The sequence below is a fragment of the Quercus suber genome, unplaced genomic scaffold (assembly GCF_002906115.3).
Source record: "Quercus suber isolate HL8 unplaced genomic scaffold, Cork oak 2.0 scaffold_271, whole genome shotgun sequence".
Classification (NCBI taxonomy): Eukaryota; Viridiplantae; Streptophyta; class Magnoliopsida; order Fagales; family Fagaceae; genus Quercus; species Quercus suber.
The window spans coordinates 738,363-765,512 of record NW_027069727.1 but is presented as its reverse complement, the minus strand read 5'-3'; the positions used below and the strand labels follow the sequence as shown (position 1 = coordinate 765,512).

General features: G+C 33.2%; 1 protein-coding gene across 1 annotated transcript; it reads left to right on the top strand.

Moving 5' to 3' along the window:
- Nucleotides 1-290: 290 nt before the first annotated feature.
- LOC112019873 (ATP-dependent DNA helicase SRS2-like protein At4g25120) lies at nt 291-27,150 on the top strand. The gene is made up of 27 exons (XM_065781578.1): nt 291-380; nt 536-699; nt 3,103-3,301; nt 6,041-6,097; nt 6,182-6,287; nt 6,393-6,526; nt 6,700-6,774; nt 6,889-7,014; nt 7,124-7,255; nt 7,351-7,434; nt 9,006-9,119; nt 9,301-9,401; nt 10,182-10,248; nt 10,921-10,971; nt 13,721-13,798; nt 13,898-14,107; nt 14,232-14,270; nt 15,958-16,029; nt 16,131-16,217; nt 17,717-17,773; nt 19,554-19,756; nt 19,852-19,945; nt 20,597-20,647; nt 22,488-22,550; nt 22,761-22,820; nt 25,774-25,836; nt 26,923-27,150. The coding sequence occupies exons 1-27, from the start codon at nt 348-350 to the stop codon at nt 27,010-27,012; spliced, it is 2,610 nt and encodes an 869-aa protein (XP_065637650.1). The 5' UTR covers nt 291-347; the 3' UTR covers nt 27,013-27,150.

The following is a 27,150-nucleotide window of genomic DNA, read 5'->3' as shown; positions in this document are numbered from 1 at the left end:
AAACTTAAATTTTTTTTATAATCATTTGGTCTGTAAGGTCTAATCTGATGTCACTATTGGTCATTCAATTCCATTAAGAAAATTGTTGTTAACAATGGTGAAAACAAATGATAACTTATATGACATCAATGAATTTTTACTAAAGGGTATTACAATTTAAATTTTTACTACACGAAAAGACGGAAAAATCGTGGCCCATAACGTTCTAAAAAGGCCCATAAATCGTGGCCATTAACACTCTAAAAAGCCCATAACTTGAATTTCACTAGTAGGAGGGAAAAAGNTATTCTATGATATTTACCTATGGTTGGAGTTCAATTGGCTGCTTTTGATGTCAGACTTCTACAATGGTTGGTCGTGTGTTAATGCTGCTTAATGAGGTATTGCATCTTTTCTACTCTGAATTACTTTTTTCTATGTACCTTCTGTTTTCTCAGTTCATTGTTCTTTCTTTTCTATCCTTCCCGTTTCTTCTAATTTAGTATTCTAATCATCTTTATTGTTCCTTATTTCCCACCCATTAAAACATGTTTAGGGAATTAGCCCGTCAAACATCCTGGCGATGACTTTCACTACAGCAGCAGCTTCTGAGATGAGAGATCGCATTGGAGCAGTGGCTGGAAAGGCAACAGCCAAGGAGCTCACAATCAGCACTTTCCATTCATTTTCCTTGCAACTGTGTCGTTTACATGCTGAGAAGTATGCACACTCTGAGATTATATGAGATTTATTCAAAAATACAGATGATTAAATGTTTTCTTCTGAGCTCTGTTTTACTCAGAAAATTTATAGAAGACCCATTAATAGATACTTTCCTAGAAAGCTGCGCTAGCCTCATAACACTGCAAATATTGTTGATAGCCAACTTCAATTTGAAACACTTTTTGAACTCCTACTTAAAAAATTTGTGTCTCTTTAATTCTATCTTATATATGTTAGGAAGAAATTCTAATGCATCCATACTAAATGAAAAGGGCCTAGCCTTTATGTTGTTTGGCATTAGAGGGCACTCAGGGCAGAGATCTTAACAGTGTTTTGGTGTTAGCTATCTCATAATGGTTATTGTATGGTAACCTTTCCATAGAATGTTTCCCTTGCTTTATTTCTGAAGCTATGTTTTGTTCATATATTTTTTTTGCATGAAGTAGTCTACTTTTGATAAAATTATTCTTACTTATAAAAAAAAGGGGAAAAAAAAAAACGGCTCCATGTTATATTGTCTGTTGTGGAGGAAATTCTGTCTCCTGTTTCAAGGGGATTGGCAACACATGTTCTGCAAACATTGAAATAATCACTGAATGCATTCATTTACTTATGTCAGACAAATGTGGTTTGATTCCAATATCTTTGTTGTGTATTGTATTCTAATGAAATACAGAATGAACTGCAATTATTTGTGTAAAAGAAGTAGCTTGAGAATTTTTTGGTGATAAACTGATTTATTATCAAAAGAACACAAAAATACAATGAGCAACAACACAAATAGAATTAAAAAAGAAAAATTCTCTTCATAAGATGACCTGATGTACCTACCTTTCGTGAAACAACAGAAGAAACTATTACCAGAAAACACTAGAACTTATTCCCCACAAATGATTTGAATTCCTTTGTTTCTGGGATTATCTTCATTACTAGGAAACCGCTCTATTCTCTTCTACCTAATATGTCCCCAACAATCTTCAACAATTTTTCCTCAGCAATTTTAATAGTCATAGTATTCCTTTGTTTGCATAACATGTTAACAGTGGCGGCCAAAGTTATTCTTCTGGAGGTAGCAACCAAGGTTTTTTTGCTCCATTTGTTTAGTCACTCAATCAAGTTCTTGCCTCTAATCAGAACATGTTCATTGACCAAACACTCTCTTAGCATGGATTCTGTTGAGAAATAGAAAGATAATATTATGGGTTGTACCCTTGTCTTGCATGGGTGATACTTTTTACAAAGGGTTTGGAAGTTTCTAGTGATGTGTTCCAATCAGCTTTCCCTACCAGCTGTCTCTTTCAAGAATATCCCTTTACCTAATGTTTGTAACCCCCTTGTACTATATATGTAGCACAGAAGTCAAAGGTGAGCAGCATGCTCCCCTAGGCACCCAAGCGAGACAAGGCGCCACTAAGGCACCTCGAAGGCTCTAAGGTGAGGAGTCTTTACTGAGGTGCTTGCCTGTAGAGTAAAAACTATTGATAGATTATTATCAACTTATCATTAGAATAATTAATAGAACCAAAACCGTATTAAGCCTATTTTGAAAGCAAGTAAAAGACCTAATTTCTTCATGCAACACATGTCAATAACACTTGATTATAACATTTCAATACATTAGATACATATGATTTAAGTTCTATATATATAAAAATATTTAGAATTTGGAGCCTCACTTTAATCAGGTTAGCTGTTAGTGCCTTTTTTTGCCTCATGCCTTGGTGATACAAGGCCTTGGTGCCTTAGGGTCACCTTTTGCATTTGTCTACCTTGATAAGAAATGAATTGTAAGAGGGATGGGTATCAAGAATTTCCAGCTTCAAATCCAGTGTATAATTTCTCATTTTAGGTAGTACTCAATGTGTATTAGTTGCCTTCTTAACTTTCCTGTTTTCTTTTTTGAGCATAGGTAAACTTTTTTGACTTTCCAATGTATTGAAGACAATTGCTTGGATATTATTCCTGATTAAGATACCTTTCTAAGGTACTGAAAAGCTGGCTCAGTAAACATACAGCTTTGTAAGCCAAAGTTCTCTATGCTATGTCTTATTAGTAAACTCAATGGTCTTGTTGCTATCATGGAATTGTCCTTACTATGGCCTCGCCTGTTATTGCATTAGGACTTAGGAGGGGAAAAAAGGATAGCAAAATAAACCACTTGTGTATGACAACTTTTTTTTGATAATTACTTGTCTTTGACTTGGTGATTTTGTTAAACAGGTTTTTCTCTCCGCTAAAGCTGAAAAACAACTTTATGATAGAACCACTCATATTTGTGTTATGATTTTTATCGTGCTTCTATCTGAACTATACAATGGCAATGCACCAACTTGTTTAGAGTCCCTTTTTCTATATGGTTTTTGAGGCTATCTGAGGACTAAGATATTGCTTATGTTGTAGGTTAGGGCGCACCTCAGAATTCTTAATATATGGGCATGGGCAGCAGAGAAGAGCAATCATTGAGGCTGTGCGGCTGTTAGAAAATGAGAAGAGTAGACAAAATCATGATGCCTGCATGCTTGGTGAAGATTCTAATGGGATAACGTCTCTGCAACTTTTTAAGGATAAGTCAAAGAAATGGCTGAAGTTTGTGGCTCAGGTTGTTGTTTTATGTTTGTTATTTATAATGTGTTGTATTTTATTCAGTTTTCAAAAGCTATATATCTGGTATAAAAAGCAATGCCTGCATACTTGGAGTAATTCTTGATATAGCAGTAAAAGCAAGAACTGTAGGCAGATCTACTTATAAATATAGGCATAAAACTGACATAATTATTACAAATTTAAAACGAAATCAAATAATGAACTATTTTATCATCATTTATTTAAGAATGTTTAAGAAAGATAAATAATTCAAAAGGAAATATATTTGCAAAATTCATAATTTAGTAAATAATCATATAATTTCAAGTAATAACAAATAGATAATTCACACTCAACTTTCAGATGGATTATACTCAAAAGTTACATCATATTATATACAATGATATTGATGCACATCACTGTACCAGAAATATGACAGACTGTGTAAAAGGAAAAAAGAAGAGGAGAAAGAGAAGGGACTCTTGGATAACTTTTTTTTACATTGATAAATGAGATGTTCAAACTCTAAAAGATTCTTTTTGAAAAAAGAAAACAGATTAAAAAAGGAGGCATTTTTTAAAATGTTAGTAAAACAAAAAGTCAGGTATGGTATGATAATGACTTACTGCTTTAAAATGATTCACACAACACCCCAGTGAATTGTAGGATTCATGAGCATCTTTGATATACCCAAATGATTCAGAACTTTTTGCAAATGGTTTGAATCATATTCAACTGATCCTAACAGCTATGATTTGGTTATTATCTCTCCAGAAATTAACATCAGTCATGAGCAATGCCTAGTAAAACTTGTCATTTGGTTACAATCTCTACAGAGTTAATTTGCATCTAAAACTTGTCATTTGTGACTTGGAACTAACCATAAATGTCCATTAGAAAGCCTCCAAAACCACATTGACATTTGGAGAGTTGTATTATCATTTTGGTCTACATGTGCAATATTGAGCAAAGGTATAGCTGGTAAAAAATTTGCCAACAAACTATTAAAATAGGTGCTAAGAAAGAGACTGTATGAGAATGGTCAAAGAGCATTGCATGATGTGAGTTTACTTTTCTTGAGAAGGCAACCAATTAATAGAACTATGGCATGATCATGAGGAACGATTTTGTCGTGATCATCTTTGAACTTATTAAAAAAGTGATCATCTTTGTGGCTATTGATGCAACTTAATGGTGTTACTACTTGCTAGTAGCCATTTGAATTGTTATATTTGCTACAGCTTGATTCCAATTGTTACCTTATAATTGAAAACAATCATGACTGACCATGTGTATTTGACATTTCTTTTCATGAAATTGTATTGCAAAAGTTGTGCTTTTCCCATTGAATCATTTTACTGTTCTTTATCTATTTAATATAAAATATATAACATTGTTGCAAGAAATTTTAAACCACCAAGCATACTCCCATTTCCATGAAGTTTATTTAGGAAAATTCTCTACCACAAGATTCTATATTATATCTAGAGATTAGGTGAAACCCTGCTTGTGTCAGTGCTTTGTTTCCTACATTTTGTAAAAAGCCGGTCCTAAGCTTGGAGAAAAGAGGAGAGCTGTGGTAAGTTGATGGCTAGTGTAAAATTTAATAACTTTTCATGAATGGATCCTTTACAGTTATTTACTAGTTATATGAATAAAAAGAGGTAAGAGGGACGGGGATGCCAAAGACAAAATGGGTAGAATATTGAACAATGATTGAGTCAAATAAATTAAAGCTGTTTAAGGGTCCGTTTGTTTTGGCTTCAAACGGTTTCCGGAAATTATTTTCCGGAAAATTGGGTGTTTGGCTGTTCCTTCAAATTTGGTCAAACTGAAAACCATTTCCGGTTGACCGAAAATAATGCCAAAAATGGGTGAAATTGATTTCCGGTCTTATTTTCACTTCAAATTAAATTTTCCGAAAAAAGAGAAAAGAGCACGAAGAGAGACCCAGCAGCTTTGACCCAGAGAGAGCACGAACCGGCGCTCCAAGCCCAGAGCCCATCGCCGGCGACCTTCGACCCACTAACCCACCAGCCGCACCGCGTCGGCGAGACCCAGAGAGAGCACGAACCGGCGCTCCAAGCCCAGAGCCCATCGCCGGCGACCTTCGACCCACGAACCCACCATCGCACCTCGTCGTCTCCTCGATCGCGCCATCGCCTCCTCGATCGCGCCATCACACCCATCGCCTCCACGCTCTCTCTTCCTCGATCTCTCAGTTTTTTTTTTTTTTTTTTTTTTTTTATTTTTATTTTTTAAATTTGATTGTTGTTGTTGTTGTTTTTTCAATTTGATTGTTGTTGTTGTTTTTTTTTTTAAATGAATTGATTGTTGTTGTTGTTGCCGGAATTTGCTGTTGTTGTTGTTGTGTTGTTGCCGGAATTTGCTGCCGGAAAATAGCATTTTCCTAATGGAACCAAACGCATGAAAATATTTTTCACAACAATTTTCATAATTCAACCAAACACTTAAAAATATTTTCCTTTTCCGGAAAATAGCATTTCCGGAAAATATATATTTTCCAGAAAACGTTTTACACGAAACAAACACAGCCTAAGAAGTGGGTTTAGACCTTATGTTGATGACTCACCTTTTACAAGTACCAAAATCATGAATGAAAACGTTTATTTCTTCTCTTAATAAATTCCATTGCTGAATGAGACTACTCAAGTGTCCTGTCAATATCTATCTGTGCATGTTACACCAATGAACTTATGAGGTACTGTGCAATTAATTTTTACTCCAATTTCAGGCTAAAGCTTCTGGAAAGACTCCTGAAGAATGCTGTAAAATGGGTGATGAAATAGGAGTAAGCTGTTTATTTGTTGTTTCAGAAACTTTTTTGATACCTTTTGTTACATTCATGTGATTCTCAGGTTTCAATTTGAATCAGGGTGCAATCCTTGGGAACTACAATGACATATTAAAATCTTGTAATGCTCTGGATTACCATGACTTAATCAGCTGTTCTGTAAAGCTGCTTACTGATTTTCCTGAAGGTTGAAATTATCTTAAATAAACTTAATCATGTGTATATATATATATATATATTTGTACATTACTCATGTTTTAACCATTGTTTTCTCTTTCGGTTCAATTATTAGTCTTCAAGGAGTCTCAAGATTCATGGAAAGCCATTGTAATAGATGAGTTTCAAGACACAAGTTCCATGCAATATGATTTTCTGCGGCTTCTTGCTTCTCATAACCGTATAACTATTGTTGGTGATGATGATCAGGTGCACTTGCTATCTTTTATAGCCTGAGAATTGTGTTTGTGTTAACTTGTTTGTCCTTTTATTTTTATTTATTTATTTATTTTTTGGTTGGGGTGATTTTGTGTTTGTGCACTGTAAATCCATTCTGTTCAAGTTAATTTTTCTGAAGTCCAATATAACATGTCCTACTGTAGTCCATATTTAGTTTCAACGGAGCTGACATTTCTGGATTTGATTCATTTCGCAAAGATTTTCCAAACCACAAAGAGGTTTGCCCTGCCTTTGACTCATACATGTTCCTTGATTATATTTACAGCATGTATGCAAGTTTGTATAACTAGAATTGAATTTGATTCTTTCTTTGAAATATCTTTATGCTTCAGATCAGACTAAATAAAAACTATCGATCCACACGCTGTATTGTTGAGGCTGCATCTTCTCTTATACAAAATAATATAAAGCGATGCCAGTTAAAAGATGTTCTTACTGATAATTCTTCTGGATCTAAGGTAATTTACTTCTGCCTTATTCTTCAGATTAGAAAAATAATAATTTAAATGTGATTTTTTATCTGTGGTTTTTACTTAATTTCCAGATAATGTTGCCTATAATACGCAGATAATCATAAAAGAATGTCACAATGAGAGTACGCAGTGTGCATTTGTTGTTGACAAGATCTTGGAAACTGCTTCTAATGGTTCTGCTGCTAACTGCTCATATGGAAACATTGCAATTCTTTACAGGAGGCAGGTCTAGCTTACTTGCCATAATATAAATTTGCATGATAAAAAGTACAAACATTAAATTTCTGCTGACTAATTATGTTCTTATGTTTTATACTACAGGTATCGGGAAAAGTCTTCCAAATGGCCTTCCGTGAAAGGAAAATACCTTTCAATGTGCACGGTGTAGCATTCTATAGGAAAAAGGTAGTTAACATTTTTCTAGTTTACAAAGATGTTCTCTACCATCATTCTAGTTGATTATGTTAAAAATTTAATGCATATGATTTTTACTATGCAGTGTGTTCATTTTATGGAAATAAAATCTTTACTGTTTTGTGTGATTCTTGACATTACTAGAGATGTTTATTAGGAGGCATTCTTTCTTGAAACTTTTTTTGGCTGCCTATCTTGACTAGGTATTGTAATATACTTCCATAATGAAGGAATTTTTTGGAAACTAAAGATTTGAAATTTATAATTTCTATCTTGTGGGTACCTTCCTGAACTACACAGGTGTGATACATGTAATAGACATTACAGTTAAACATATTTTCTTGACCTGATTTTAATCTGAATTTAGGTTGTGTCCTTCACCCTGTGGAATCTAAGTAATAACCTTTTAGGTTTGGAACATGTGAAGGAAGGTGATTTCCTAATTATATTAAATGTATTTTACTTAAAGTTTTGAATTTTTATGGGCACTTGAAACTTTCATAACTATTTAACGGCACAATATTTAATAATGATATTTTCTCAGGATGCTCCTTTAAGCTAATGCAAATTAACGTGTTTCTTAGCTTGCTTAGGATATTGAATTAGCAGGATTTAATGATTTTCTTACTTAGGGGGTATTTCAGTTTGATGTTTTGTAGTTTGTAATCATACAATTTTGATTTTCTTTCAACTTTCTTTTGATTATTAGGATGTAATTAGTTTCAAGATGTTAGGTAGAAATTTTATCCCTTCACTTACTTATCAAAAAAAAGATGTTAGGAGGGGAAATTACACTTTATACCCTGTACTCAGTGTAGTTCACTTGACCTAGGGAAAAACACTTTTCCTGCCCTTTGACTTATTTTATTTTTTTGATATTTGAGACTATCCATTTATGTTCACCTCTCATTACATGTTGAACTGATTGGTTGGAAAGAAATATAAACATATATCTGCATGCATGTGTATGCATATGTACATATTTAGGTCAAGGTTCAGTCCAACATGATGGGGTTATTGTTCTGTGTCAGAAAGCTCCTTATTCACTCACCTGAATGCAAAATCATTTTCCAGAGCAGGTAGATGAAAGTCGTATCAATATTTACACACGTACATATATATATATGAATGAATATATGCATACATAATTGTGAACTGAAAATATTCACTTGTGTTTTAGTGGAACTCTAACACAGTTTAGATTGGTTGATTTTTTTTTTCCTCCTAAGAAACAAGCCTTTGGATTTGTCATCATCAAGTTTGCTTACTTCATAATTTTGATCCCAGTGTGTTTGAGTGCATAGAAGGAACAAATTCTTTGCCTGCATATATACAATCTTTTATTTTTAGCTACGCTGTTACAGATTTACCCCATTTAGATGCTGATAGTTATTATAATCTATTGTACACAATTTCTAAGCTGTTTAAAACTTTCATATGGTTGTGCTCTTAGATTTGTTCAAGTAGAAGAAATTGAAGCTATTTTCTCATACTTGTTCTGACATGCATGCCAACAGAGTTACTGTTGTTATTTGGTTATGATTTATCTCGTCTTATAATAGGTAGTCAAAGCCATTATTGCCATGCTTCAAACAACATTGCCTGCTTGTGATGATGGCCCATACCGTCAGGTCTTCAAGGCTTTACTTCCTTTTGAGAAGGAGGAAAAGAAGAGGGTACATGTATTGTTTTATTTATGTATCTATTTATATATGTGTATATAAATATGTACGTATATATATATATATATATTGTGCTTGTATGTGCACTATGCTGCCAGTTATCTTTCTTTTAATCTAGGATATTTCATTCTGTGTGAGGCTCACATATCTGAGTCTCTGTCTCTCTTTCTTGCAGGTAATCGACTATATTGACAAAATTTCAACTATTAGAAAATGCAGCTTTATATTAGCTGCCTCGGACATCTTTTGTGCCAAGCTTTCTGGTACCTTCAAGAGGTTCTGTTAAGCAAATTATTCTTAATGTTCTTAGATGGGATGGGTAGCTCATAGTATTCAGTTATCTTATATTCGTTGTAGTTTCTTTTTTAACATTAAGGATGGTATATAATGTGGCTTATAATAATGAAATAATCAGCTTCTGGTTTATTTCAAATATCTGGCATGTGCATATTTGACATTTATGTAATTTTGCATTGAAAATAAAGTGGCAATGCAGCCTCAAATAAATTGCAGAAATTGATAAGCATAACTACTTTGGGGATATTTAATCCCTGAGGAACTATTACCTCTTTATCAGAATATTTTTTCTTCTCATTCCGAGCAATTGGCAATAAAATTCTGAAATTTTTGTGAGAAACACATGGTGAACAATGAGAACTTAACTTTTATGGAAAATAATTTGACAACTATATTGAATTAATAGCTAGTGTACAGTGGCAGATGAATGACCTGATCCAAACCTGTATAATCCTGACCCTTTGCTAGCGTAGTTAGATGTATAAAGCACATTTTCCTTGATTGTGATGCTAATAAAATTACTGTCACTTTTTGCATGCCTGGTATTGCTACTGTAACATAGCTCTTCTTTTGAGAAGTATGAAAGTTGATCTGGATGTTTTACAATTCTTTTAATCTGAAAGATCTCTCTCTCTCTCTCTCTCCACACACACACATTTGTATTTTTTTAATCAGCTTCTTGTGTTATGGTTGTATGCCTGTACATTATGTAAGATGTCCTAGTATTTACTGAAATATGACCCCTGAAATTGATAACAGGAGTCAGCTTACCCAAGGACGCAAAGTATTGTCGACACTAGAGATGATATCAAAACTTGTAAACAGGGTAAATATATTTGGCCTCACTGCAGAATTGTTGACTTGTCATTTCTTATTGGAAACAATTAGTAATTGTTTTAGATCTTTATTGATTAAAAAAGTGTGTTTTATATGGTGAAAATAGGTTAGATAAACTGATTTTTGTGGTTATTTGTTATTTGATCTGGGATTACTATCCAATTATTGGAACTCTAAGAGGGGGACTTGTGCTTGGGAAACAAAATAAAAATAAAACAAAGTGATAGGACCTAGGAATTAGCATCTAGGGTTTGTTTGGAATCTGCACCAAGTGGTGAAATAGAAAAATAGAATCTACAAATTAGCACCTAGGTTGCTTGAAATAAGCACCAAATGTTGGAAGAAAACTTACAACCCTTTTTCATTAGTGATCAACTGCTTACAGTAGTGAACTTTGGACCCTTTAAGTAGAGTCCCCAAATTTACACATGAAAATAAAATAAAGTCTTAATGAGATTTCATCATAAATGGAAACAGAATCCAAATAGTAATCAAATGTCTTTAATAGCATCAATTAGTGTCAGTCAACATCAATCAGGCCCAACAACATCAATCAGCATTTTGTTGTCTGCATGAACCCATGCATTGCTTTAGAGATAAATTTGAAGGTTGCGTTCTAGCTGATTGTAAAGAAATTGACCTTACTTATCAATGCTTACAGGAACAATCAATTTCAGCTATCATAACGTCAGTGGCAAACATGGTGCCTCAGGTTTGGCTTCCCTTTCGCCCTGTTTTTTTTTTTTTTTAATAGAAATTGTCTACAAGATATAAAAGCTTTGTCGGTAAAATTGATTGAAGATAGTTTTCTTGTGTATGATGCTGTTTTGTTTATGCTAATGTCATAATTATTTATTTACTACTTTGAATTTGCTTGCATTTAAATAGTTTTATTAGTGTTGGATAATTAACTACATAACAGTAATGATGAGTATGTAAGTTTTACATTTCTTTTCTATAGCATACTTCTATAATTAGTATGGATTCATGTAAATTGGTATAGAGATGAGGCCATGGACAAACAGGACTGCAAGATGCCTGGACATCTGTTGGATATTTTATAAATTTTCTGAAGTTCCTAATCAGGGTTTGTGATTTTGGATGTGATCACATCAGCTTGACTTAGCATCTCTCTGTGGATCACCTCATGGTAAATTGCACAGTTGCTTGGGACTTGTGGTGATTAGTCCTTTGCTTATTTAGGGCTAATTGGGCAATCCAAATCCCGTGATCAATCTTTTGGCTTCATGGAAAGGGAACTTTGGCAATACTATTAGTGGGGATATTTGGAAGGTAGTTCTACTGTGTCTAATGTGGTGCCTTTGGAGACAAGAATTCCTATACTTTTTGTTAAATTACCGATTCTCTCAAAAGTTTAAACTATTAGGAGATGGTAGATTTAATCATTAATCCATACAATTCTAACACTACCCCTCACTTGTAGGCTCAAACTTCTTATTAATAGGTGAGGCCCAACATGTAGGATTTTAAATGGGAGGTAGTGTGGAGGAGACTAGGAACAAACTTGGGAGGGAGTGTGGAGGAGACAAGAATCAAACTTAGGACCTTTTGCTCTGATACCGTGTTAAGTTACCGATTCTCTCAAAAGCTTGAGCTATTAGGAGATGGTAAATTTAATTATTTAACCTCATAATTCACTTATGAAGGAAAAGAGCGATTAATGACACAATTGAAGTTTTGAACACCTTATTTGAATGGATTTTGATCACTACACCATTTACTTTGCCTCGCTTATTGGATTTTCTATACTATATGAGTCATAGGCAGTTTCTTTTATATACGTATATATAAAGAGTTTAAACCTGAATAAAATAAAGGGCAAGTGTATATTGGAGAGTTAGTAAATTAATAAACATTGACTGTTAAAACTATGCTAGCATTTTGGGATAGCCAAAAGTGGAAAATGTGACAAACCAAATGGGAGGAAGTAAAATATATATTTATTTATGGCCAATTATTTTGTCCATTACTACAGTCATAGCTTGTGTTCTTGGTGTTTCTTGTCACCAGTTTATTGGGATCTGGTAGTAATTTCTAAATAAATGGATTACTTATCAAAAAAAAAAAAAAATCTAAATAAATGGATTGGAGTTAATTATGTAGAAGGGCAGTATACATTTAATTATAATCCTGGTTTATTACTCATTGAGTGGACATTATAAGTTAACTAGCCAAAATAGAAATTATAACAATAGAGAGGATATCACAAACAAAAAGGTAAATATCACTCATTTAGGCTTCCAATTGATGCAAAAAGTAACTCTCTTATGACCAAATCTGCTTAAATTTCCTTTTTAGTTCTCTAGTTCTTAATGAAACCTTTATTCAATGAGTTAGCTCCCGGTTTTCTCACACAGGTTGTGTTTAGTGGTTTATGGACAATGGATTATAATTAAGATGCCATTTTTCAAGAATTGATTCCCAAAAATGACATGCAAATTAGGTTAATAAGCAATGTACAAAATCATTTTTTATGCTACTCTAGCTTGCTCTTCATACTGGTCTTCCCTCATATTGGTTATATGAGCTGATTTGACTACAGCATGTGCTGGTCAAGTTTTGTTGGTAGTTTGCTTTATCATTTCTTATTCTGTTCTCATGCATACTTCCATGTTCTGATGCTGGACAACCAAAACTGATGAATACCAAATTTTAAAAACAGAAGGAAGGAAAAAAGGCTTCTAGGCATCAATCAACACCTAAACTTGCTTGGAATTGGCACCAAGCAAGCCAGCAAAACCTAGGAATCAACAACTAGGGTTGGCTGGAATGAACACCAGACCATTCAGAAAATTTCATTGAAAATTTTATTAATCAAGCAAAACTGTTTCCATTAGAGTACAATAGTATGCTCATATAGACTACTAGGACTAAACTCTAATTCAAATCGACTTAAGACAGCCCAATTATTGAATTACAAAAATACCGCTGATTCTAGGGAATTAAATAAAATACTCTTAAGCTAATTAACTAATAAGACAAATAAAATCCAATGGATCAATAAAAAATACAATTGACTTTTAAAATCAAACAATTGGCAAAAAAAAAAAAAAAAAAAAAGAAAAAAGAAAAAAGAAAAAAAAAGAGACTTCTAAAATCAAACAAAACTAAATTACAAAAAGTTGTCTTCGCGCTTCCCGCATCATGTTTGTATTCTGAGAGGTTCCATTACTAAGATTTACCATCTTCCATTTTCATCTTACACTAAATTTTGCTATTTTGACATGGATGTGTTTACCTGCTGTTTGCTGATTAATCTTCCGGTAGATTTCATTGAATTACTTTCTACAATTCTCTCTCTTTTGTGAAATACAACTTTACTAATAAACCTTTTAAAATACAATGATATGAGGATGATTTTCTGTTCAAATGTTCTATTAACATCGTTCTAATTCAGTATACTAAAACTTTTATTCATCATTCTTGTCTTAATTTTTTAGAAATACCTTCTTGAGCAACGGGCAGTTATTGATGTTGATGGAGGAAAATTTCTGAATGAAGACAATGACATCAGATCTGTAAGTATAGAGTGTTCATCCTGAAGTTTCAAATTACTTTGTCCTCACCTAAATCTTGGTGCATTCCCATGGTTGGAATTTGATCTCTTCTCCATGCAGGTTCTTCAGTACTTACTGGATGATGTCTCTGAATTTTTGTCAACTAAATTTGTTGCTGTAGAAGGGGATGCTAAAGTTGCATCTGAAGGGAAAGGTTGTCTTAATGTGCTCAAAGCTTTTATTGAATTTATATCTGAGCGCGAGAGAGAAAATTTTCGTTCCCGGAGACATGATAATGAAAAATCCATCACCTTGACTACCATTCATCAGGTATTTTCTTTGACATAAAATTAAATTTGCTAGGACTGTTTTGTTGCTGTTCTGGTGGTTTTTTTTTTTTCGTAATATTCCAATGCTCAACTTTGTTTTAATGCCTCTCTTCTTCCTTTTGCAGTCGAAAGGCTTAGAATGGGATGTTGTTTTCATAGTTAAGGTATTTGATTACATTGGTTTACTAGTGTTGTGAAATTTTTAAGTACTTGCAAGTGTACAAACGGTCCCGAATTATAATTTGACAAGAACGAGGTCAAATCCATAGGAACTTGAATGAACGTAGGAAAATTAATCAAATCTTAATCAAATTAATCCTAATCTAATTTAATAAAAATTGGTTGTTTGCAATTAAATATACTAAGCAAATAATTAAACTAAGCAAAAATATAATATAAAGCAGTAAAGAGATGTTTATCTAGAGAAAGGAATTAAGGTTTTGGAATCCGCTTTGTTAATTCATATCAGCATATATTTATGATCATTAATTTTTCCTAACCACTACATGATAATTTAGAAATTAATTTTGCTATCATGGAAAATATTATCATTAAAACTTCTATTTAAATATCTAAAGCATACTCTTCTTCGCTTCTTAGGTATAAAATCAAATCATCAATTGTATCTGTAGTCAAACAAATCACAAGAGATATCAAATTTTAGAATCAAGAAATAAAAAACCAAACATTCAATTAATTAAGACAAATCCTAAATCATGAGAAAAACATGATTGGACTCATATTTAAAATCCCATCTTAGTCAATTGATATGAAGCAAGAATGAACTCATATTTAAAATCCTGTCTTAGTAAATTGATATGAACTAAGAACAATTTAAATTATTAAAGAACAACTATTGTGGGAAAAATCAAATCATATAAGTATTACTGATAATCCTTAACAAAGTTTCATCCTCAACTCTAATTATAAATTTAGCTACTCATGGTAATTGAAGTAAAACACAAAAATAAAATACTAAACATTAAACTAGACAAATAAAATAGAGAAAGAAATAGTCACAATACTATCATAGAGAAAAGCTACAGAGAAGCCATATGCAGCATTGCCTCTTGATCCAATTTTCTGTTTTGCATTCCAGCCTGTGCCTTTCTGAATTTTGCGCTAAAGAGCCTTTAAATAGGTCAAGGAATCCTATTACAAGTTGAATTTCCGTTTGGAGAAAATATCAGATTTTTATGCTTCACTTAACCGACTATTTTGGCCCCTTTAACGCCAAAATTCGTACTTTTGGTAAAATATAAAGATGTAGCCCTTTAAGTTAACTTTTTAGCCCAACATGAATTGTCTCGATTGGACGTCTGAGCCGAAAGTTATGCCAAAAATACTAACTGATGTGTAGGCTGGAATCCTAATCCGAATTGAACTTGGTTTTGGTGCAAATTTCTTTTGATTCCTTGCTCCAATTGGACTTAAATTTAATTAGGTTGGCCTTCTTTAATTTCATCATGGCCCTTCTAAAAATAAAGTCCATTAGCTTTCTTCTTTGCACAAATCCACTTATTTAATTCCATTCTCCTACAAAAGACAAATTCACACAATAAAATTCAATTAAGCACAAAATTGATTATTCAGTATTATTCCAAAACCAAATATAAAATGCATGAATTAACTCAAAATAAGTATGATAATGCTTTCTAATAATGATATAAATATGCAAAATTAAGCTATTATCAATGCACATCAACTAGCTTTGCTTGCATTGCTCAAATGGCTGCACTTATATTACACCACAATTATCCTCTGAAAGTGGTTTTGTGTGATTATGAACTTCTTTCCTTACACAAATCTGTTTGAGGGCATTTTTGCATTAATGCTCTATTCATGACACAGGCAAATGAATCTGAAATTCCTCTGTTGCATGAATTTAATGGTGTTGCAAAGGAAAACGGGAACTCAATTGAGGTTTTTTGTGTTCTTTCTTGGAACATTGTCTTTCTGTTTCTTTCTTTCATGAAAACTGTTTTAGTGTGGCACTGACTTAATTCTTTTCTTTCATTTGGTAGGAGGAAAGGCGCCTGTTATATGTTGCAATGACTCGTGCTCGGAAGAAGCTTTTCATTCTATATGTCATGATGGACTCTAATTGGCAGGTGTTTGGCATGAAACATCTATACATTCCAGAAACTGACTTCATAATATTTCTATAAGCTACTACTCTCTTACGCTTAATAATTTTTCAAGAAACTGACTTCATTTCACTTCAGGCAAAGAATTTTTTTGTTAGTTAATAAGTAATAAAAAATTTAAGCAATCCTTTGATGCTACTAATTACTATTTTAAATATTGAACTTGTATTTATACATCATATTTAGGAAGGGCTGGGATAACTTTTCTGGTTTCATCAGATTTGAGGGTGGTTTTGGCACAAATTTCAATTTTGGGAGGATTGTGGTGTGGGGAGAGAGCTCTTAAAGAAATTCCCTGGTTTATATATGCTGGTCCAAAAGATGGGAGTTTTGGTCGCAGATTTGTTGAGCTGGAGAGTTGGGTGGGGGGGGGTGTGGGGGGAGTCAGATTCAGTGGGATATTACCTTATTCGGAGCTCTACAAAACTGAGAAGGGATGTTGAGGATACTATTTGCTGGGTGCCTACCAAAAGTAAGTTATTTGAGGTAGACTCTTATTATAAAGCGCTACATATAGGGAGCCTTAGAAAAGTATTGGAAGGTTAAAGTTCCTACAAAAGTGGTTTTCTTCACTTTGATTGCTCTCTTAGTGAAGATTTTTACTATTGATAGCTTGAGAAGACGGAGGACTCCAATTGTTGATTGGTGCTGTATGTGTAAGCAAGATGGGGAGTCTCTTGATCATCTATTGGGGTGCAGTGGGTTATGCCTATAAGGTTGGTGGATCTATTGGTGAGTTGGAAGAGCGGTATGCTAGGCACCTTATCTGAGATATTTGTAATGCTATCCTTCTTTGCATCACGTGGGTAATTCTAAGGCTTGGAACAATCGCTGGTGGATGTGAAGCTGAGTTTTTTACATACTTTGTATATGCTTGGATGGCTACTTGAAGTCTTGAAGTAGTCATTCTTTCTCTAGTCTGCTGGATTTCCTTGATTTCTGTACTTCTAATTGATTTTGATTCACGTACAGTGCATTGTATGGTGATTTTTCTCTTTTTAGCTAATAAATTTTACTTATTCATAAAAGAAAATGAAAATATTAGTATTGTTCATAATTTAGATAGCTTTGTGTAACATGTCATTAAAAAAAGATTCTGTACCCAATCATACATATACTTCTTATACTATTTAAGTTTATAAATGTCACTAACGGCACTCAGTGATAATTTTACATGCTGGATTTACTCTTTGGTGTCTCTTCTATACATCTTGTGTATAAATGTTCTCTAGCTTTGCAGAATGTTAGATGCTTTGTTGTAAATTAGAATGTTAGTAACATTTAAAAAAATCTGGATTTTAAAAAATCCCATTTAGAAGTCTTCATAGTTGTGAGGAATTTTGGTTTATATAAAAAATAAAATTGATACTTGATAAATACTGTTCTTTAGTTTAGAGAATTGACTATACTATGTTTATTTTGTGGCTCTTTGAGTAATAAAGTGTTTTGGTGTATCCCTTCAGATGCTTCAACCATCAAGATTTCTTAAGGAAATTCCAGATCATCTTCGAGAGGTTCAGGTTTGTCACGATGGTCCTACTCTATAAGTTGTAGTGTTGTTAGCGACAATAAAAATCATTGCAACTCATGATACTATCATCTTTTAGAGAACTATATAGTTATGATGTCTTCAATGTTTCTCCAAATAAAATTGCAAAATTCAACGTTTCTGTGAAGAACATTACAAATTAAGGAACAAGTGTTTGAGTTGACATGGATGATTAGCTGTTAGATCTAATTATGCAGAAAAAAAAGGCTTTATTGGAATTTGATTCCAATTGAGATGGAAGATCTTTAGGAATTTATTCTTGATGAGATCTTAAGAGGGTTTGCTGTTTAAGGTTTAAAGTATGGTAAATAAATATTGGATTCGGAATGAATCTTGATGGCTGTTTAGTGTTATAACAGTAAATAGATTCAATAGAATGAGAAAAAAAGGACGATAAACCCTACGCAATTTCTCCTAGGTTTCCTAAGCTGTCACAATTAGGAAGGAAAAAGCACATCCTCAACGCATAAAATAAGTTACTAGAATTTCATTAAATTCAATCTCTTTATATGTGAATGATATTGACCACATAAAATCATTTATAGGCTATTGCCAATCCCTTTGATAGAAAGATTAGGACTTCTACGGGTCCGTTTGGGAATGCTTATTTAGCTGAAACTGAATTTTTTTTTGCTGAAAGTGTAGAAAAAAAAAAGTTAAAAGCTAGCTGAATAGTACCAAAAAGTGTAATGGAACCTATGAATAGTACAAAAAAAAGTTAAAATTCTAAAATAAGCTGAAACTTTCATTAGCTCCCAGACGGACACTAAATATCCTTTCCTAAAAGACTAAGACTCCTTGTTGTAAAGAAAAGTAGAACTTCTAAAGTAAATAGAAAAAGGACTCAAACATAAAAATATGACTTATAGACCTATGGTAGTCTAGTACAATCCATTTTGTCGTTTTGTTTGTTTTGAAGTAACACATTTTCAGGTGTTTGGTATGACAAGTAAATTTTTTTTTAAAAGCAAACCACCAAAACCAGTGGGTTAGTCACTGGAGCCAAACCAGCAGCCAGAAGGGTGGCTCCGGCGACCTCTGCCGGAGTAGTGTCTTTGGTGCCGGAAAGGCGGCTCAGACTACTGGATTGCTGGAGCCACATTGGACCACTGACACCGGCTGCCCAGCCCACTGGACTGGAGGCCTAGCCACCAGATAGCGTGAGGGGAAGCCATGTGTGTTTTTGTAAAATGTTTTACCAAAATTTTAAGGTAAAATTTTTTACAAATTTTTATAAAGGATTTTACGGTCAACGGAAAATATTTTACAAGTTTGACGAAATTTTACATCTAAACAAACACTTGAAAACGGGAAAATAATTTTTAGAAAATATTTTACTTCAAAACAAATGGAGCATAAAAAATATGACAATTGCCAAACTAACCCAATTTTGGAAGTAAATTTAAATTGAACCAGCAATGTTCTAATCTAAAGAAACTTAATACTAAGAGTCTAAGACTCAGTACTAAGTCACCTAGGACAGGTGTCAAGAGGGTCCCATATTGAAACTAGACCGCGATTGTTGAAACTTTTTGTATTTAATCATGTTTGTCCTTGCATCACTTAATCACTCAAATTAAGCACAATTATTGAATTTAATGAACCATTTAACCTACACAGTTTATGAATTTTATGTATGAGTTAGAAGATTTTGGAATTCAGTTTTGATGTTGTTCACATTAGCTATTTAATATCTTATATTAATTAACATCAGTAGTCCTTAGTGGTTAATGGATGGCTTGTTTTTGTAGGCTGAAGTTAGTGTACAAGATTTGCAAACAAAGCAGCAACACATTCCAAATAGAACTGCTCAGTTTTCTGTTGATGTGCCAAGAGAAAAGGAACTTTCTGAAGTAGATGTCCCAAATGATTTCCTAAAAACTTGTATTCATGAGGCTTCTGAAGATCTGAAAGATCCATTGGAGGCTAGCAATGGAAATGGTTTTTTAAGAAGGTTCTACCATTTATGATTGCTTGATTAACATTATCATGAAATTTTGGTTATATTTTTTTGGAACTGAACATGATTCCTTTGTCACTGTTTCACAGATTCAATGTGGAGGATAGATCAGTCGTTTCTCACATATTTCATCAATGGGCCAAGAAGAAAGCATTTCAAGATCCCAAGAGGCTGCTTGACAAGGTGATTTCTTGTTATTTCGAATTTTGTTTTGCATCTTCTGGATATTGTAGCAAGTTTTGCATTTGCATGGTATCTGATGGTAAAATATGTGTTGAACGAGATATTCAATCATTCTTTTCTGTCATGTTATTTTCTTTTTTGTTATAAGAGTAAAGCCATGGCACCGCTCAATTTATAACACAAGTAAATTTCTGTGTATATTGAAGATGCGCACAACACCAAGAATACTTTGCATTTTTAGTGATGTAGTTAGGAAGGTTGGACATGCATTGAGTCAAGTAGATCAACCTAGTGTGACGGTAGTGCTTAAGGTAGATGATGACAATATTGCAGATGCAGTTGGAGATGTTCTTACAATAAATTCTTTGGAATTTTGAATATTAATGTTACTTTTATATAATGTAGATGCACTCTTTTTGGAAAAGCTCTATTTTTAAATTTTTATATGCGTGTCATATGTAATACTGATAATTGAATGAATTCTGGGCTTATTTCTGTTCTCTTTTTCATACAATTAGTTGGTGATGTTTGTCTTGTTATCTAGGCAACTAGTATTTACTTAACACTGAGATTCTTATTTTCAGTCGGTAACCTTCAAAATGCAAACAATGTGAATAAAACTATTGATTGATGTACTTTATTGTCTTACAGGTTGGCTTTGTAATCGATGAACGCCTTAGAGCCAAGAAAAACAAACACAAGGTCATACAGTTTTTGTAAATTATATTTTATAACAAGTTATTTTTCTTGTCTCCCCTTTAATATGCTGCACTCCACTTGCAATAAGAATCTTCAATTGTGTTCTGTAATTTTAGTTTACATAAACTGTTCTCAAGAAATTTAGTCATATGATTTCTTTGCTTAGCTGCACAGCTCCACCCAAGGTATGCTGACGTGTATGAAATTTAGTTTCTTGTAGTATGAGATGGGATGCATATCTAGATATTTTGGGTAGAGGTTAATCTGTTCAAAGATAGATTCTTGAAGTTGGTGTAAAGCAGTATTTAAGGATTTAAGTGAGATGTCAAATGGATCCCAGCTGTTTTGATTCAGTTAAGTGATAAATGATATGAAGTGCTTGCTATAAGCTATTTAATAGTAAACAATTACAGAGTATGGTTAGAGAGCCTATATATGAACAGAAGGCCTGGACCTTCACGGGAATATTGCAACTGTTCATCCTCTAAAAGAACAATATCCAATTTTAGAGGCATATTGATGTAAGATGTGCCTATTGATGAGTTGGTTCCCTTCATTGTCTCTTTATGGTGTGTCTCTTGAGAGAGGAAAAGTTGGTGATCGCACTCTAATTAAGGATCATGGATGGCCAATGATGAAGACACTTAAAAAAGAGAGAAAGATGAGCTTTGAATCCAAAAAGGATGGGAGTCTTATGACACATCTTTCTTCAAACTGGACCTAAAACAAGAATCTAGATTGACATATGCTAATTGAGTTTTTCCTTTTTACCCAGAGAAATTGATTTGCTTGAATGACAACTCGAAAAAGTTGATTATTGGTCAGGAGAGAATGGGAGTAATGAAGGACTATGCTAACTTGTCTAGTTCTATCTTGGATATTAATCTTGTGAGCCAGGTTTTAAGGTCAAAAATATGAGTGGGGCTGAAGTTTCCTCCTTTTGTTGCGATTATACATCCTCTTTTATCTCTTTCTGCACTCCTGCCCCATGTTGCAATTCCTTTACCCAAGGCTCTGAAGTTTTCATGTGGAAGGTTATAGTTGACACTCTTTCTGTTGTCTATAAGTATACCTGTGTGCAGACCGTTATGGGTTGGGTTGAGATTATGTTGTTCTTAGTCCTGAGTCTCCTTGACCTTGAGCCAAAGAAAGAATGAAAAAAGGAAGAAGAAAAAACTAGCTCTTCATAGCAAGTAAATATAATTATACCTCTTGCCCATTCACTAATTGTGTTTCTGTTTATCTTCATGACCATCCTATTTTTTATTCATTTTTTTTCCCCTGATCCTTACCTCTCTCATTATAATGAGTGAAGGGTGTTGTGGGTTTGATACCCACTGTGTGCAGTTGTAACTTATTATTAGAAAAATATATGAATTGATGAGGGGGAGATGAGATTCATGAGAAGCCCTTAATTGTAAAGAACTAAGATGGATGGCTGTTTCTTTTCTTTTAGCTAATTATGTATCTCTCTTTACATTAATAGTCTTAGATTTTTTCAACTGAAGTTGTGGCTGTAATTCTGGAGAACATGTTTCATAGGAAAGAATCATACTGAGGTCTCTTTAGATCTCCCAACTATTCTATAAATTATGCCTATCACAAGCAGATTTTTTTATCATTCAGCAGTTTGCCATGATGTGATTTACCAAGGTATGTGCTATCTGTTACATCATACCTTTAGTGCCATCTTCTGCTGTGATGTTAAGAGTTTTCCATCTCCAATTTCCATGGGAGGATGTAGTTTAATATTTATGTGGATTATTTTTGAATTTATTTTTACAATAATGTGGAACTCAGTGAAGGTTATTTTAACGTCTTTTCACCCTTTTTTATTTTTCAGGATGTTTTGATTGCACTGAAGTCTTGCTTGAGCTGTGATGAAGCATTTCAATATGCAGAATATGTAAGTGTGTTTGCTACTTCTGAGAGTTTGCTACTACTTTCTAAGATAATAAAAAATGAATTTAACATTTATAATGGTTGAGTAGTCATAGTAACTCCTTGTCATAGTATACGACTATGGTTATTTTGAATGCCCTGCAATTTGAAGTTTTATATAATGTTTATATGTGGGTGCTCTATTTTCTTTGATATGATTATTTTGTTTTACTAGGTTTTGAGATGGGAGCAAATTCCTGCTGATCAACGAGCCCATATGATGCGGGAAAAGCAGGTTTGATGTTTTCTGCTTATAAATTGTTGTACTTTTCTTCCTTGACTGAAAATTGTGGTATCACTTTTTTTTATTTTGTTTTTCTATCCGCTCACATAAGTTTCTGATTTACTCCATTAATCTAAAATGTGAATTAAGAATGATGTTTTATTTCCTGAATGAAAAGTTGTTTATTGCTTATTTTCAGCTGGGTTCTGAAGTTCTAGAACCTGTAGAATTTGTTCAATGGTGCATCAGTACTGGATTTAGTTTTGACTTTCTTCAGGTTGCCAAAATTTTCATAAACAGGCAGAGATAGTAAATTCTTGTTATGACTTTCAGAAAATATCTCTACTGTAGACTGCCTTTTTACAGCTCCCTATTATTGTGCTGATTAACCATCTAATGTTGAGGCAAATTAGCTGGGGATACGATTTACTCCAATTTTTAGCTTGATGTGAGACACGTGGAATTTATTTGATTTTGTGTGGTTACATTTTTTTTAAAGAGCATTGTATTCTTTAAATGCCATGTGTCTTTACATCTAGATTAAAATTGGAGGATGGGAGGGGATCCTTTCCCTTATCAAAATAAATAAAAATATAAATGGGAGGGGATCCTTTCCCGTTTAGCTGTTCCTGTTTGGTTCATGTATATGTATTTGTGATTTCTGATGCATGTTTTATTCTGATCTGATAAGATGTACGATCACCATATATTTTTGTTTATTACCAGTTTCAATGTGTCTTTTGTATAAAGCAAAGCAATTGATAGCCAATTAGCTTTGTTTCATACAACATTTCCTCCTTCAGTCCCATACGAATGGGGTAGAAGATATGATTGGGAAATCAGAGCATACTAAATTGTGTAACTTATTAATTAAAAAAATAAAAGGAAAGAGGAAGAGAGTTATAGTACTTTGATGAAGGATAGAGTTTATAGCATGTAAGTTTAACTAAATGACTTATGATTAGGTTTTTATTTTTTCTTTCCAATCAAAAAGTTGTGTACTCATTAATTAAAAAAAAGAAAAGAAAAGAGGAAGAGAGTTATAGGCTTATAGCACTTCTATGAAGGATAGAGTTATTGTGTAGAATTTTAGCTAAATGACTTATGATTAGGTTTTTATCTTTTCTTTCCAATCAAAAAGCTGTTTTTGTCAACCTTTTTGTTTTACACATTGTTTCGTCCTTCAATTTTAGGGTCACCTTGTCAATTATGCATGATATACCTGATTGAGAAAAGGAGTATTTTATATAAGTTGATCAATGTAAAGTCATTGGTTAATAAAAATTGCAATCTTGTTTCTTGTTTTGTCAAAACTGTGGTTGATATCCAAAGCTTTCCTTCATAGCAGCCTATGTACTATGGTGCCCTTCCTGCTCTGCTTATGATTAAAAAAAAAAAAAGAGTTTTCCTTATTGTCAGGACGGTAGAAAAATTCTCATTTCAATAGGTATCCAAATAAATGTCTCTCTCTCTCTCTCTCTCTCTACCTATCTGCCTATCCATCCATCTATGAATTTAAAATGTACATATGCTTTTTCTTTTTTGTTTGTAAGTTACACACATATTTGATGGGTCTTGAACATTGCCACCTAGAACTTTCAAGGGGAGGAGGTACCGTATAATCTTTGTATGTACATCTGAGTGAGGACTGAGTCCATTTCTTTTTTCTTTAAGTTCTTTTGATATAACCACTGAGGGTTGTGGTTCAGTGATTAGAGTGTTGGTGATGTATAGGTTCTAAGTTTGAACTACCATGGGGTGTGGATCCACAACTTGAGACCCCTCCTTATGGGACCATCTAGGCCCTCCAAGCATTGGTTACTCAGTGACTGTGGAGACTACTATGGTCACACACATGTAGAGTTGTTACAGGTACCCTTACCTTTTTCTTGTAAGATCTTAGGTGTAACGACCCAAAGAAAAGTGCTAGTCATATCTGCGCTATACCTCAAAAGGACTAGTCACAATTGAGGCTCCTTGTAGTTGTTAATAAAACCCAGATCTACTCAGTAAATACTCGATGTGAGACTCATTACACACCCATACACATCACACAATCAATCAAATTGGGGCATCACATTAGGGGTGGGGTGGGGTGGGGATAGGAAGAAATTTTGTTAGGCTCCAACATAGGGATTTTAACATATATAGCACTTTACAAATGATAATTATAAGGAAATTAACAAATAATTAGAAATGTGGTTTTCTTATCAAAAAGATATCTTGAAGCACAAAAATAGGGACAAAGTTTGGCTACAATTTCTTTAAAAAAAATTAACATTGCTATATATTTTGAAAATCTATCCGTTAGATTGTATGTTCTTTACACTTTAAATACACATGTCAAATTTTGTGTCAATTGGATGTTATTTACTATATGATCTATAAACTCATTTTTATGCATAATTTTAGATTACAAAAACTTGTAATTTTAACAATTGATCGTTGACATAGCTAATGATTTTTGATCTTCTAGAAATTTTGCAAGCATGGAGAAAATGTAATATAATAGTGAATTTGTCAAAATTCACATCGAATAAAAAGATATTGAGTGACAACCAAGTTTATAGTTGAACTTTGTCCAAAAAATAGTTTCATATATGATAATACTGTCTTTGCCGTTGGTTTAGTTGTACCTTGAAAATGAGAGGTTTTAAAAACCCACACATAAGCAAATAAGCTAAATGAGCTCCCAAAGAGAACAAAACCAAATACACATTTAATGAGCTTGTTTGCACTATGATTTTGAGTAATTAGAGGGCCTACTTTGTATTTTTTTCCTCTACGTATGTGCATTCTTTATTAAAATATAGTGAACAATTATTTCTCAGTTTAAAATGAGAGGAGTGCAAGCTTGATCTTGTACATCTTGTACTAAAAGAAGTTTGGTTTCAGAAAGTATGTTTAAAATGTAATGTTTATTTATCATGATTGAAACTAAATGGAACATGTTCTTTTCTTTCAGGAGCATTTCCAAAAGTTAAGGATTGAAAATTCAATGGGTTCATCAGCGGCAACATCTAAACAGGTACCTCATGAGCATTAATTAAATGAGTCAGGTTTATATATTATTTTTATTTTTATTTTCCATTCGTGTTTTCATTGAATTTATGAACAAAGGAGTGATCATATTATGATTTGGGTATCACATTTTCTGAAGGTTCGATATATATATATATATATATTGATCAAGCAGATCCAATATACGCTTACACACTTGAATTGTTTGCGTTTAATATTTTATACAATGTGGCATTGTCCAATATTCAATTCTCACAAAAAAAAATTCATTTTTTTTTTCTTGTGGACAAACTTTTCCCATTGAATCAAAAAAGGAAAAAAAAAAAGGGAAAAAAATGAATTTTGAGAAATGGGCCATTTTCTGGTGCGATGTTAGAAGTCATTGGCTGTTATGAACCAATATTAGGTAATGGCCATTTTTTTTTTAATTGAAAGATGAACCAATTTTACATCTTTTTTTTCTTTTCACAATTGAGCAATTTTGTGTTTGCCTTCAATAAGGATACATGAACAAGGCCTATGGCAGGTTTTATGTTGCTTCCATTTTTCATGTAAAATACATTTTCCATTTTGTTTTGAGCTTTTCATTGGGTTTCTCTTTTAAGTTTCCTCTTCAATTTTTAATTTGTTTAGCTGCTTACTTTATATCCTGTCATCAAGTTTTGCTTCCCATTCCATTGTTAATGGGCTTGTTCCACCCGCTCTCCCATGGACTGGTATACATATATTTTTTTTGCTGGAAAAAAAAAAGGGTAGAGGGGGGCGACTTGAGTTGGCATTTCCACTTGGGTGATACCATAGAACAGAAAGACATACATGTACATGCAACATTACTTATGTATGCATCAGAAAGTTGGTAAATCACACCCACATGGATTTGCAATCAAAAGCATATGTAGGTTGGATAAGGGATTTTAGTTTTATATGCTTTTTTTCCTGGTAGTCACTTGAATAAATCCAATTAGTTTGTACTAGAGCATACTGGAGACTCAACTCTGTTTTTTAATGTTTGATGCTTTATCTCTTACTGTCCACTGTAATATTCCATGGCTGGGAATCTTACTGTTTCATTTGTTAAACTGTTCAATGGCAGGTATCTTATTTGCAAAGTTTGGGATGCACTGTCACCCCTACATCTCGTCTCCATGCTTCCCGTTTGATTGAGCAGTACAAATCATTGTAGTTATTGGTGTTATTCTTATTTCTACTTGTTGCTAAAGGTCATCATATCTGTAAATTTTTCTACAGTGAAGTTGTGTATAATGATTTTCACCAGTTTAATTAATGACTAATCTTCTAAAAAATTGTTGCACTTTGATTA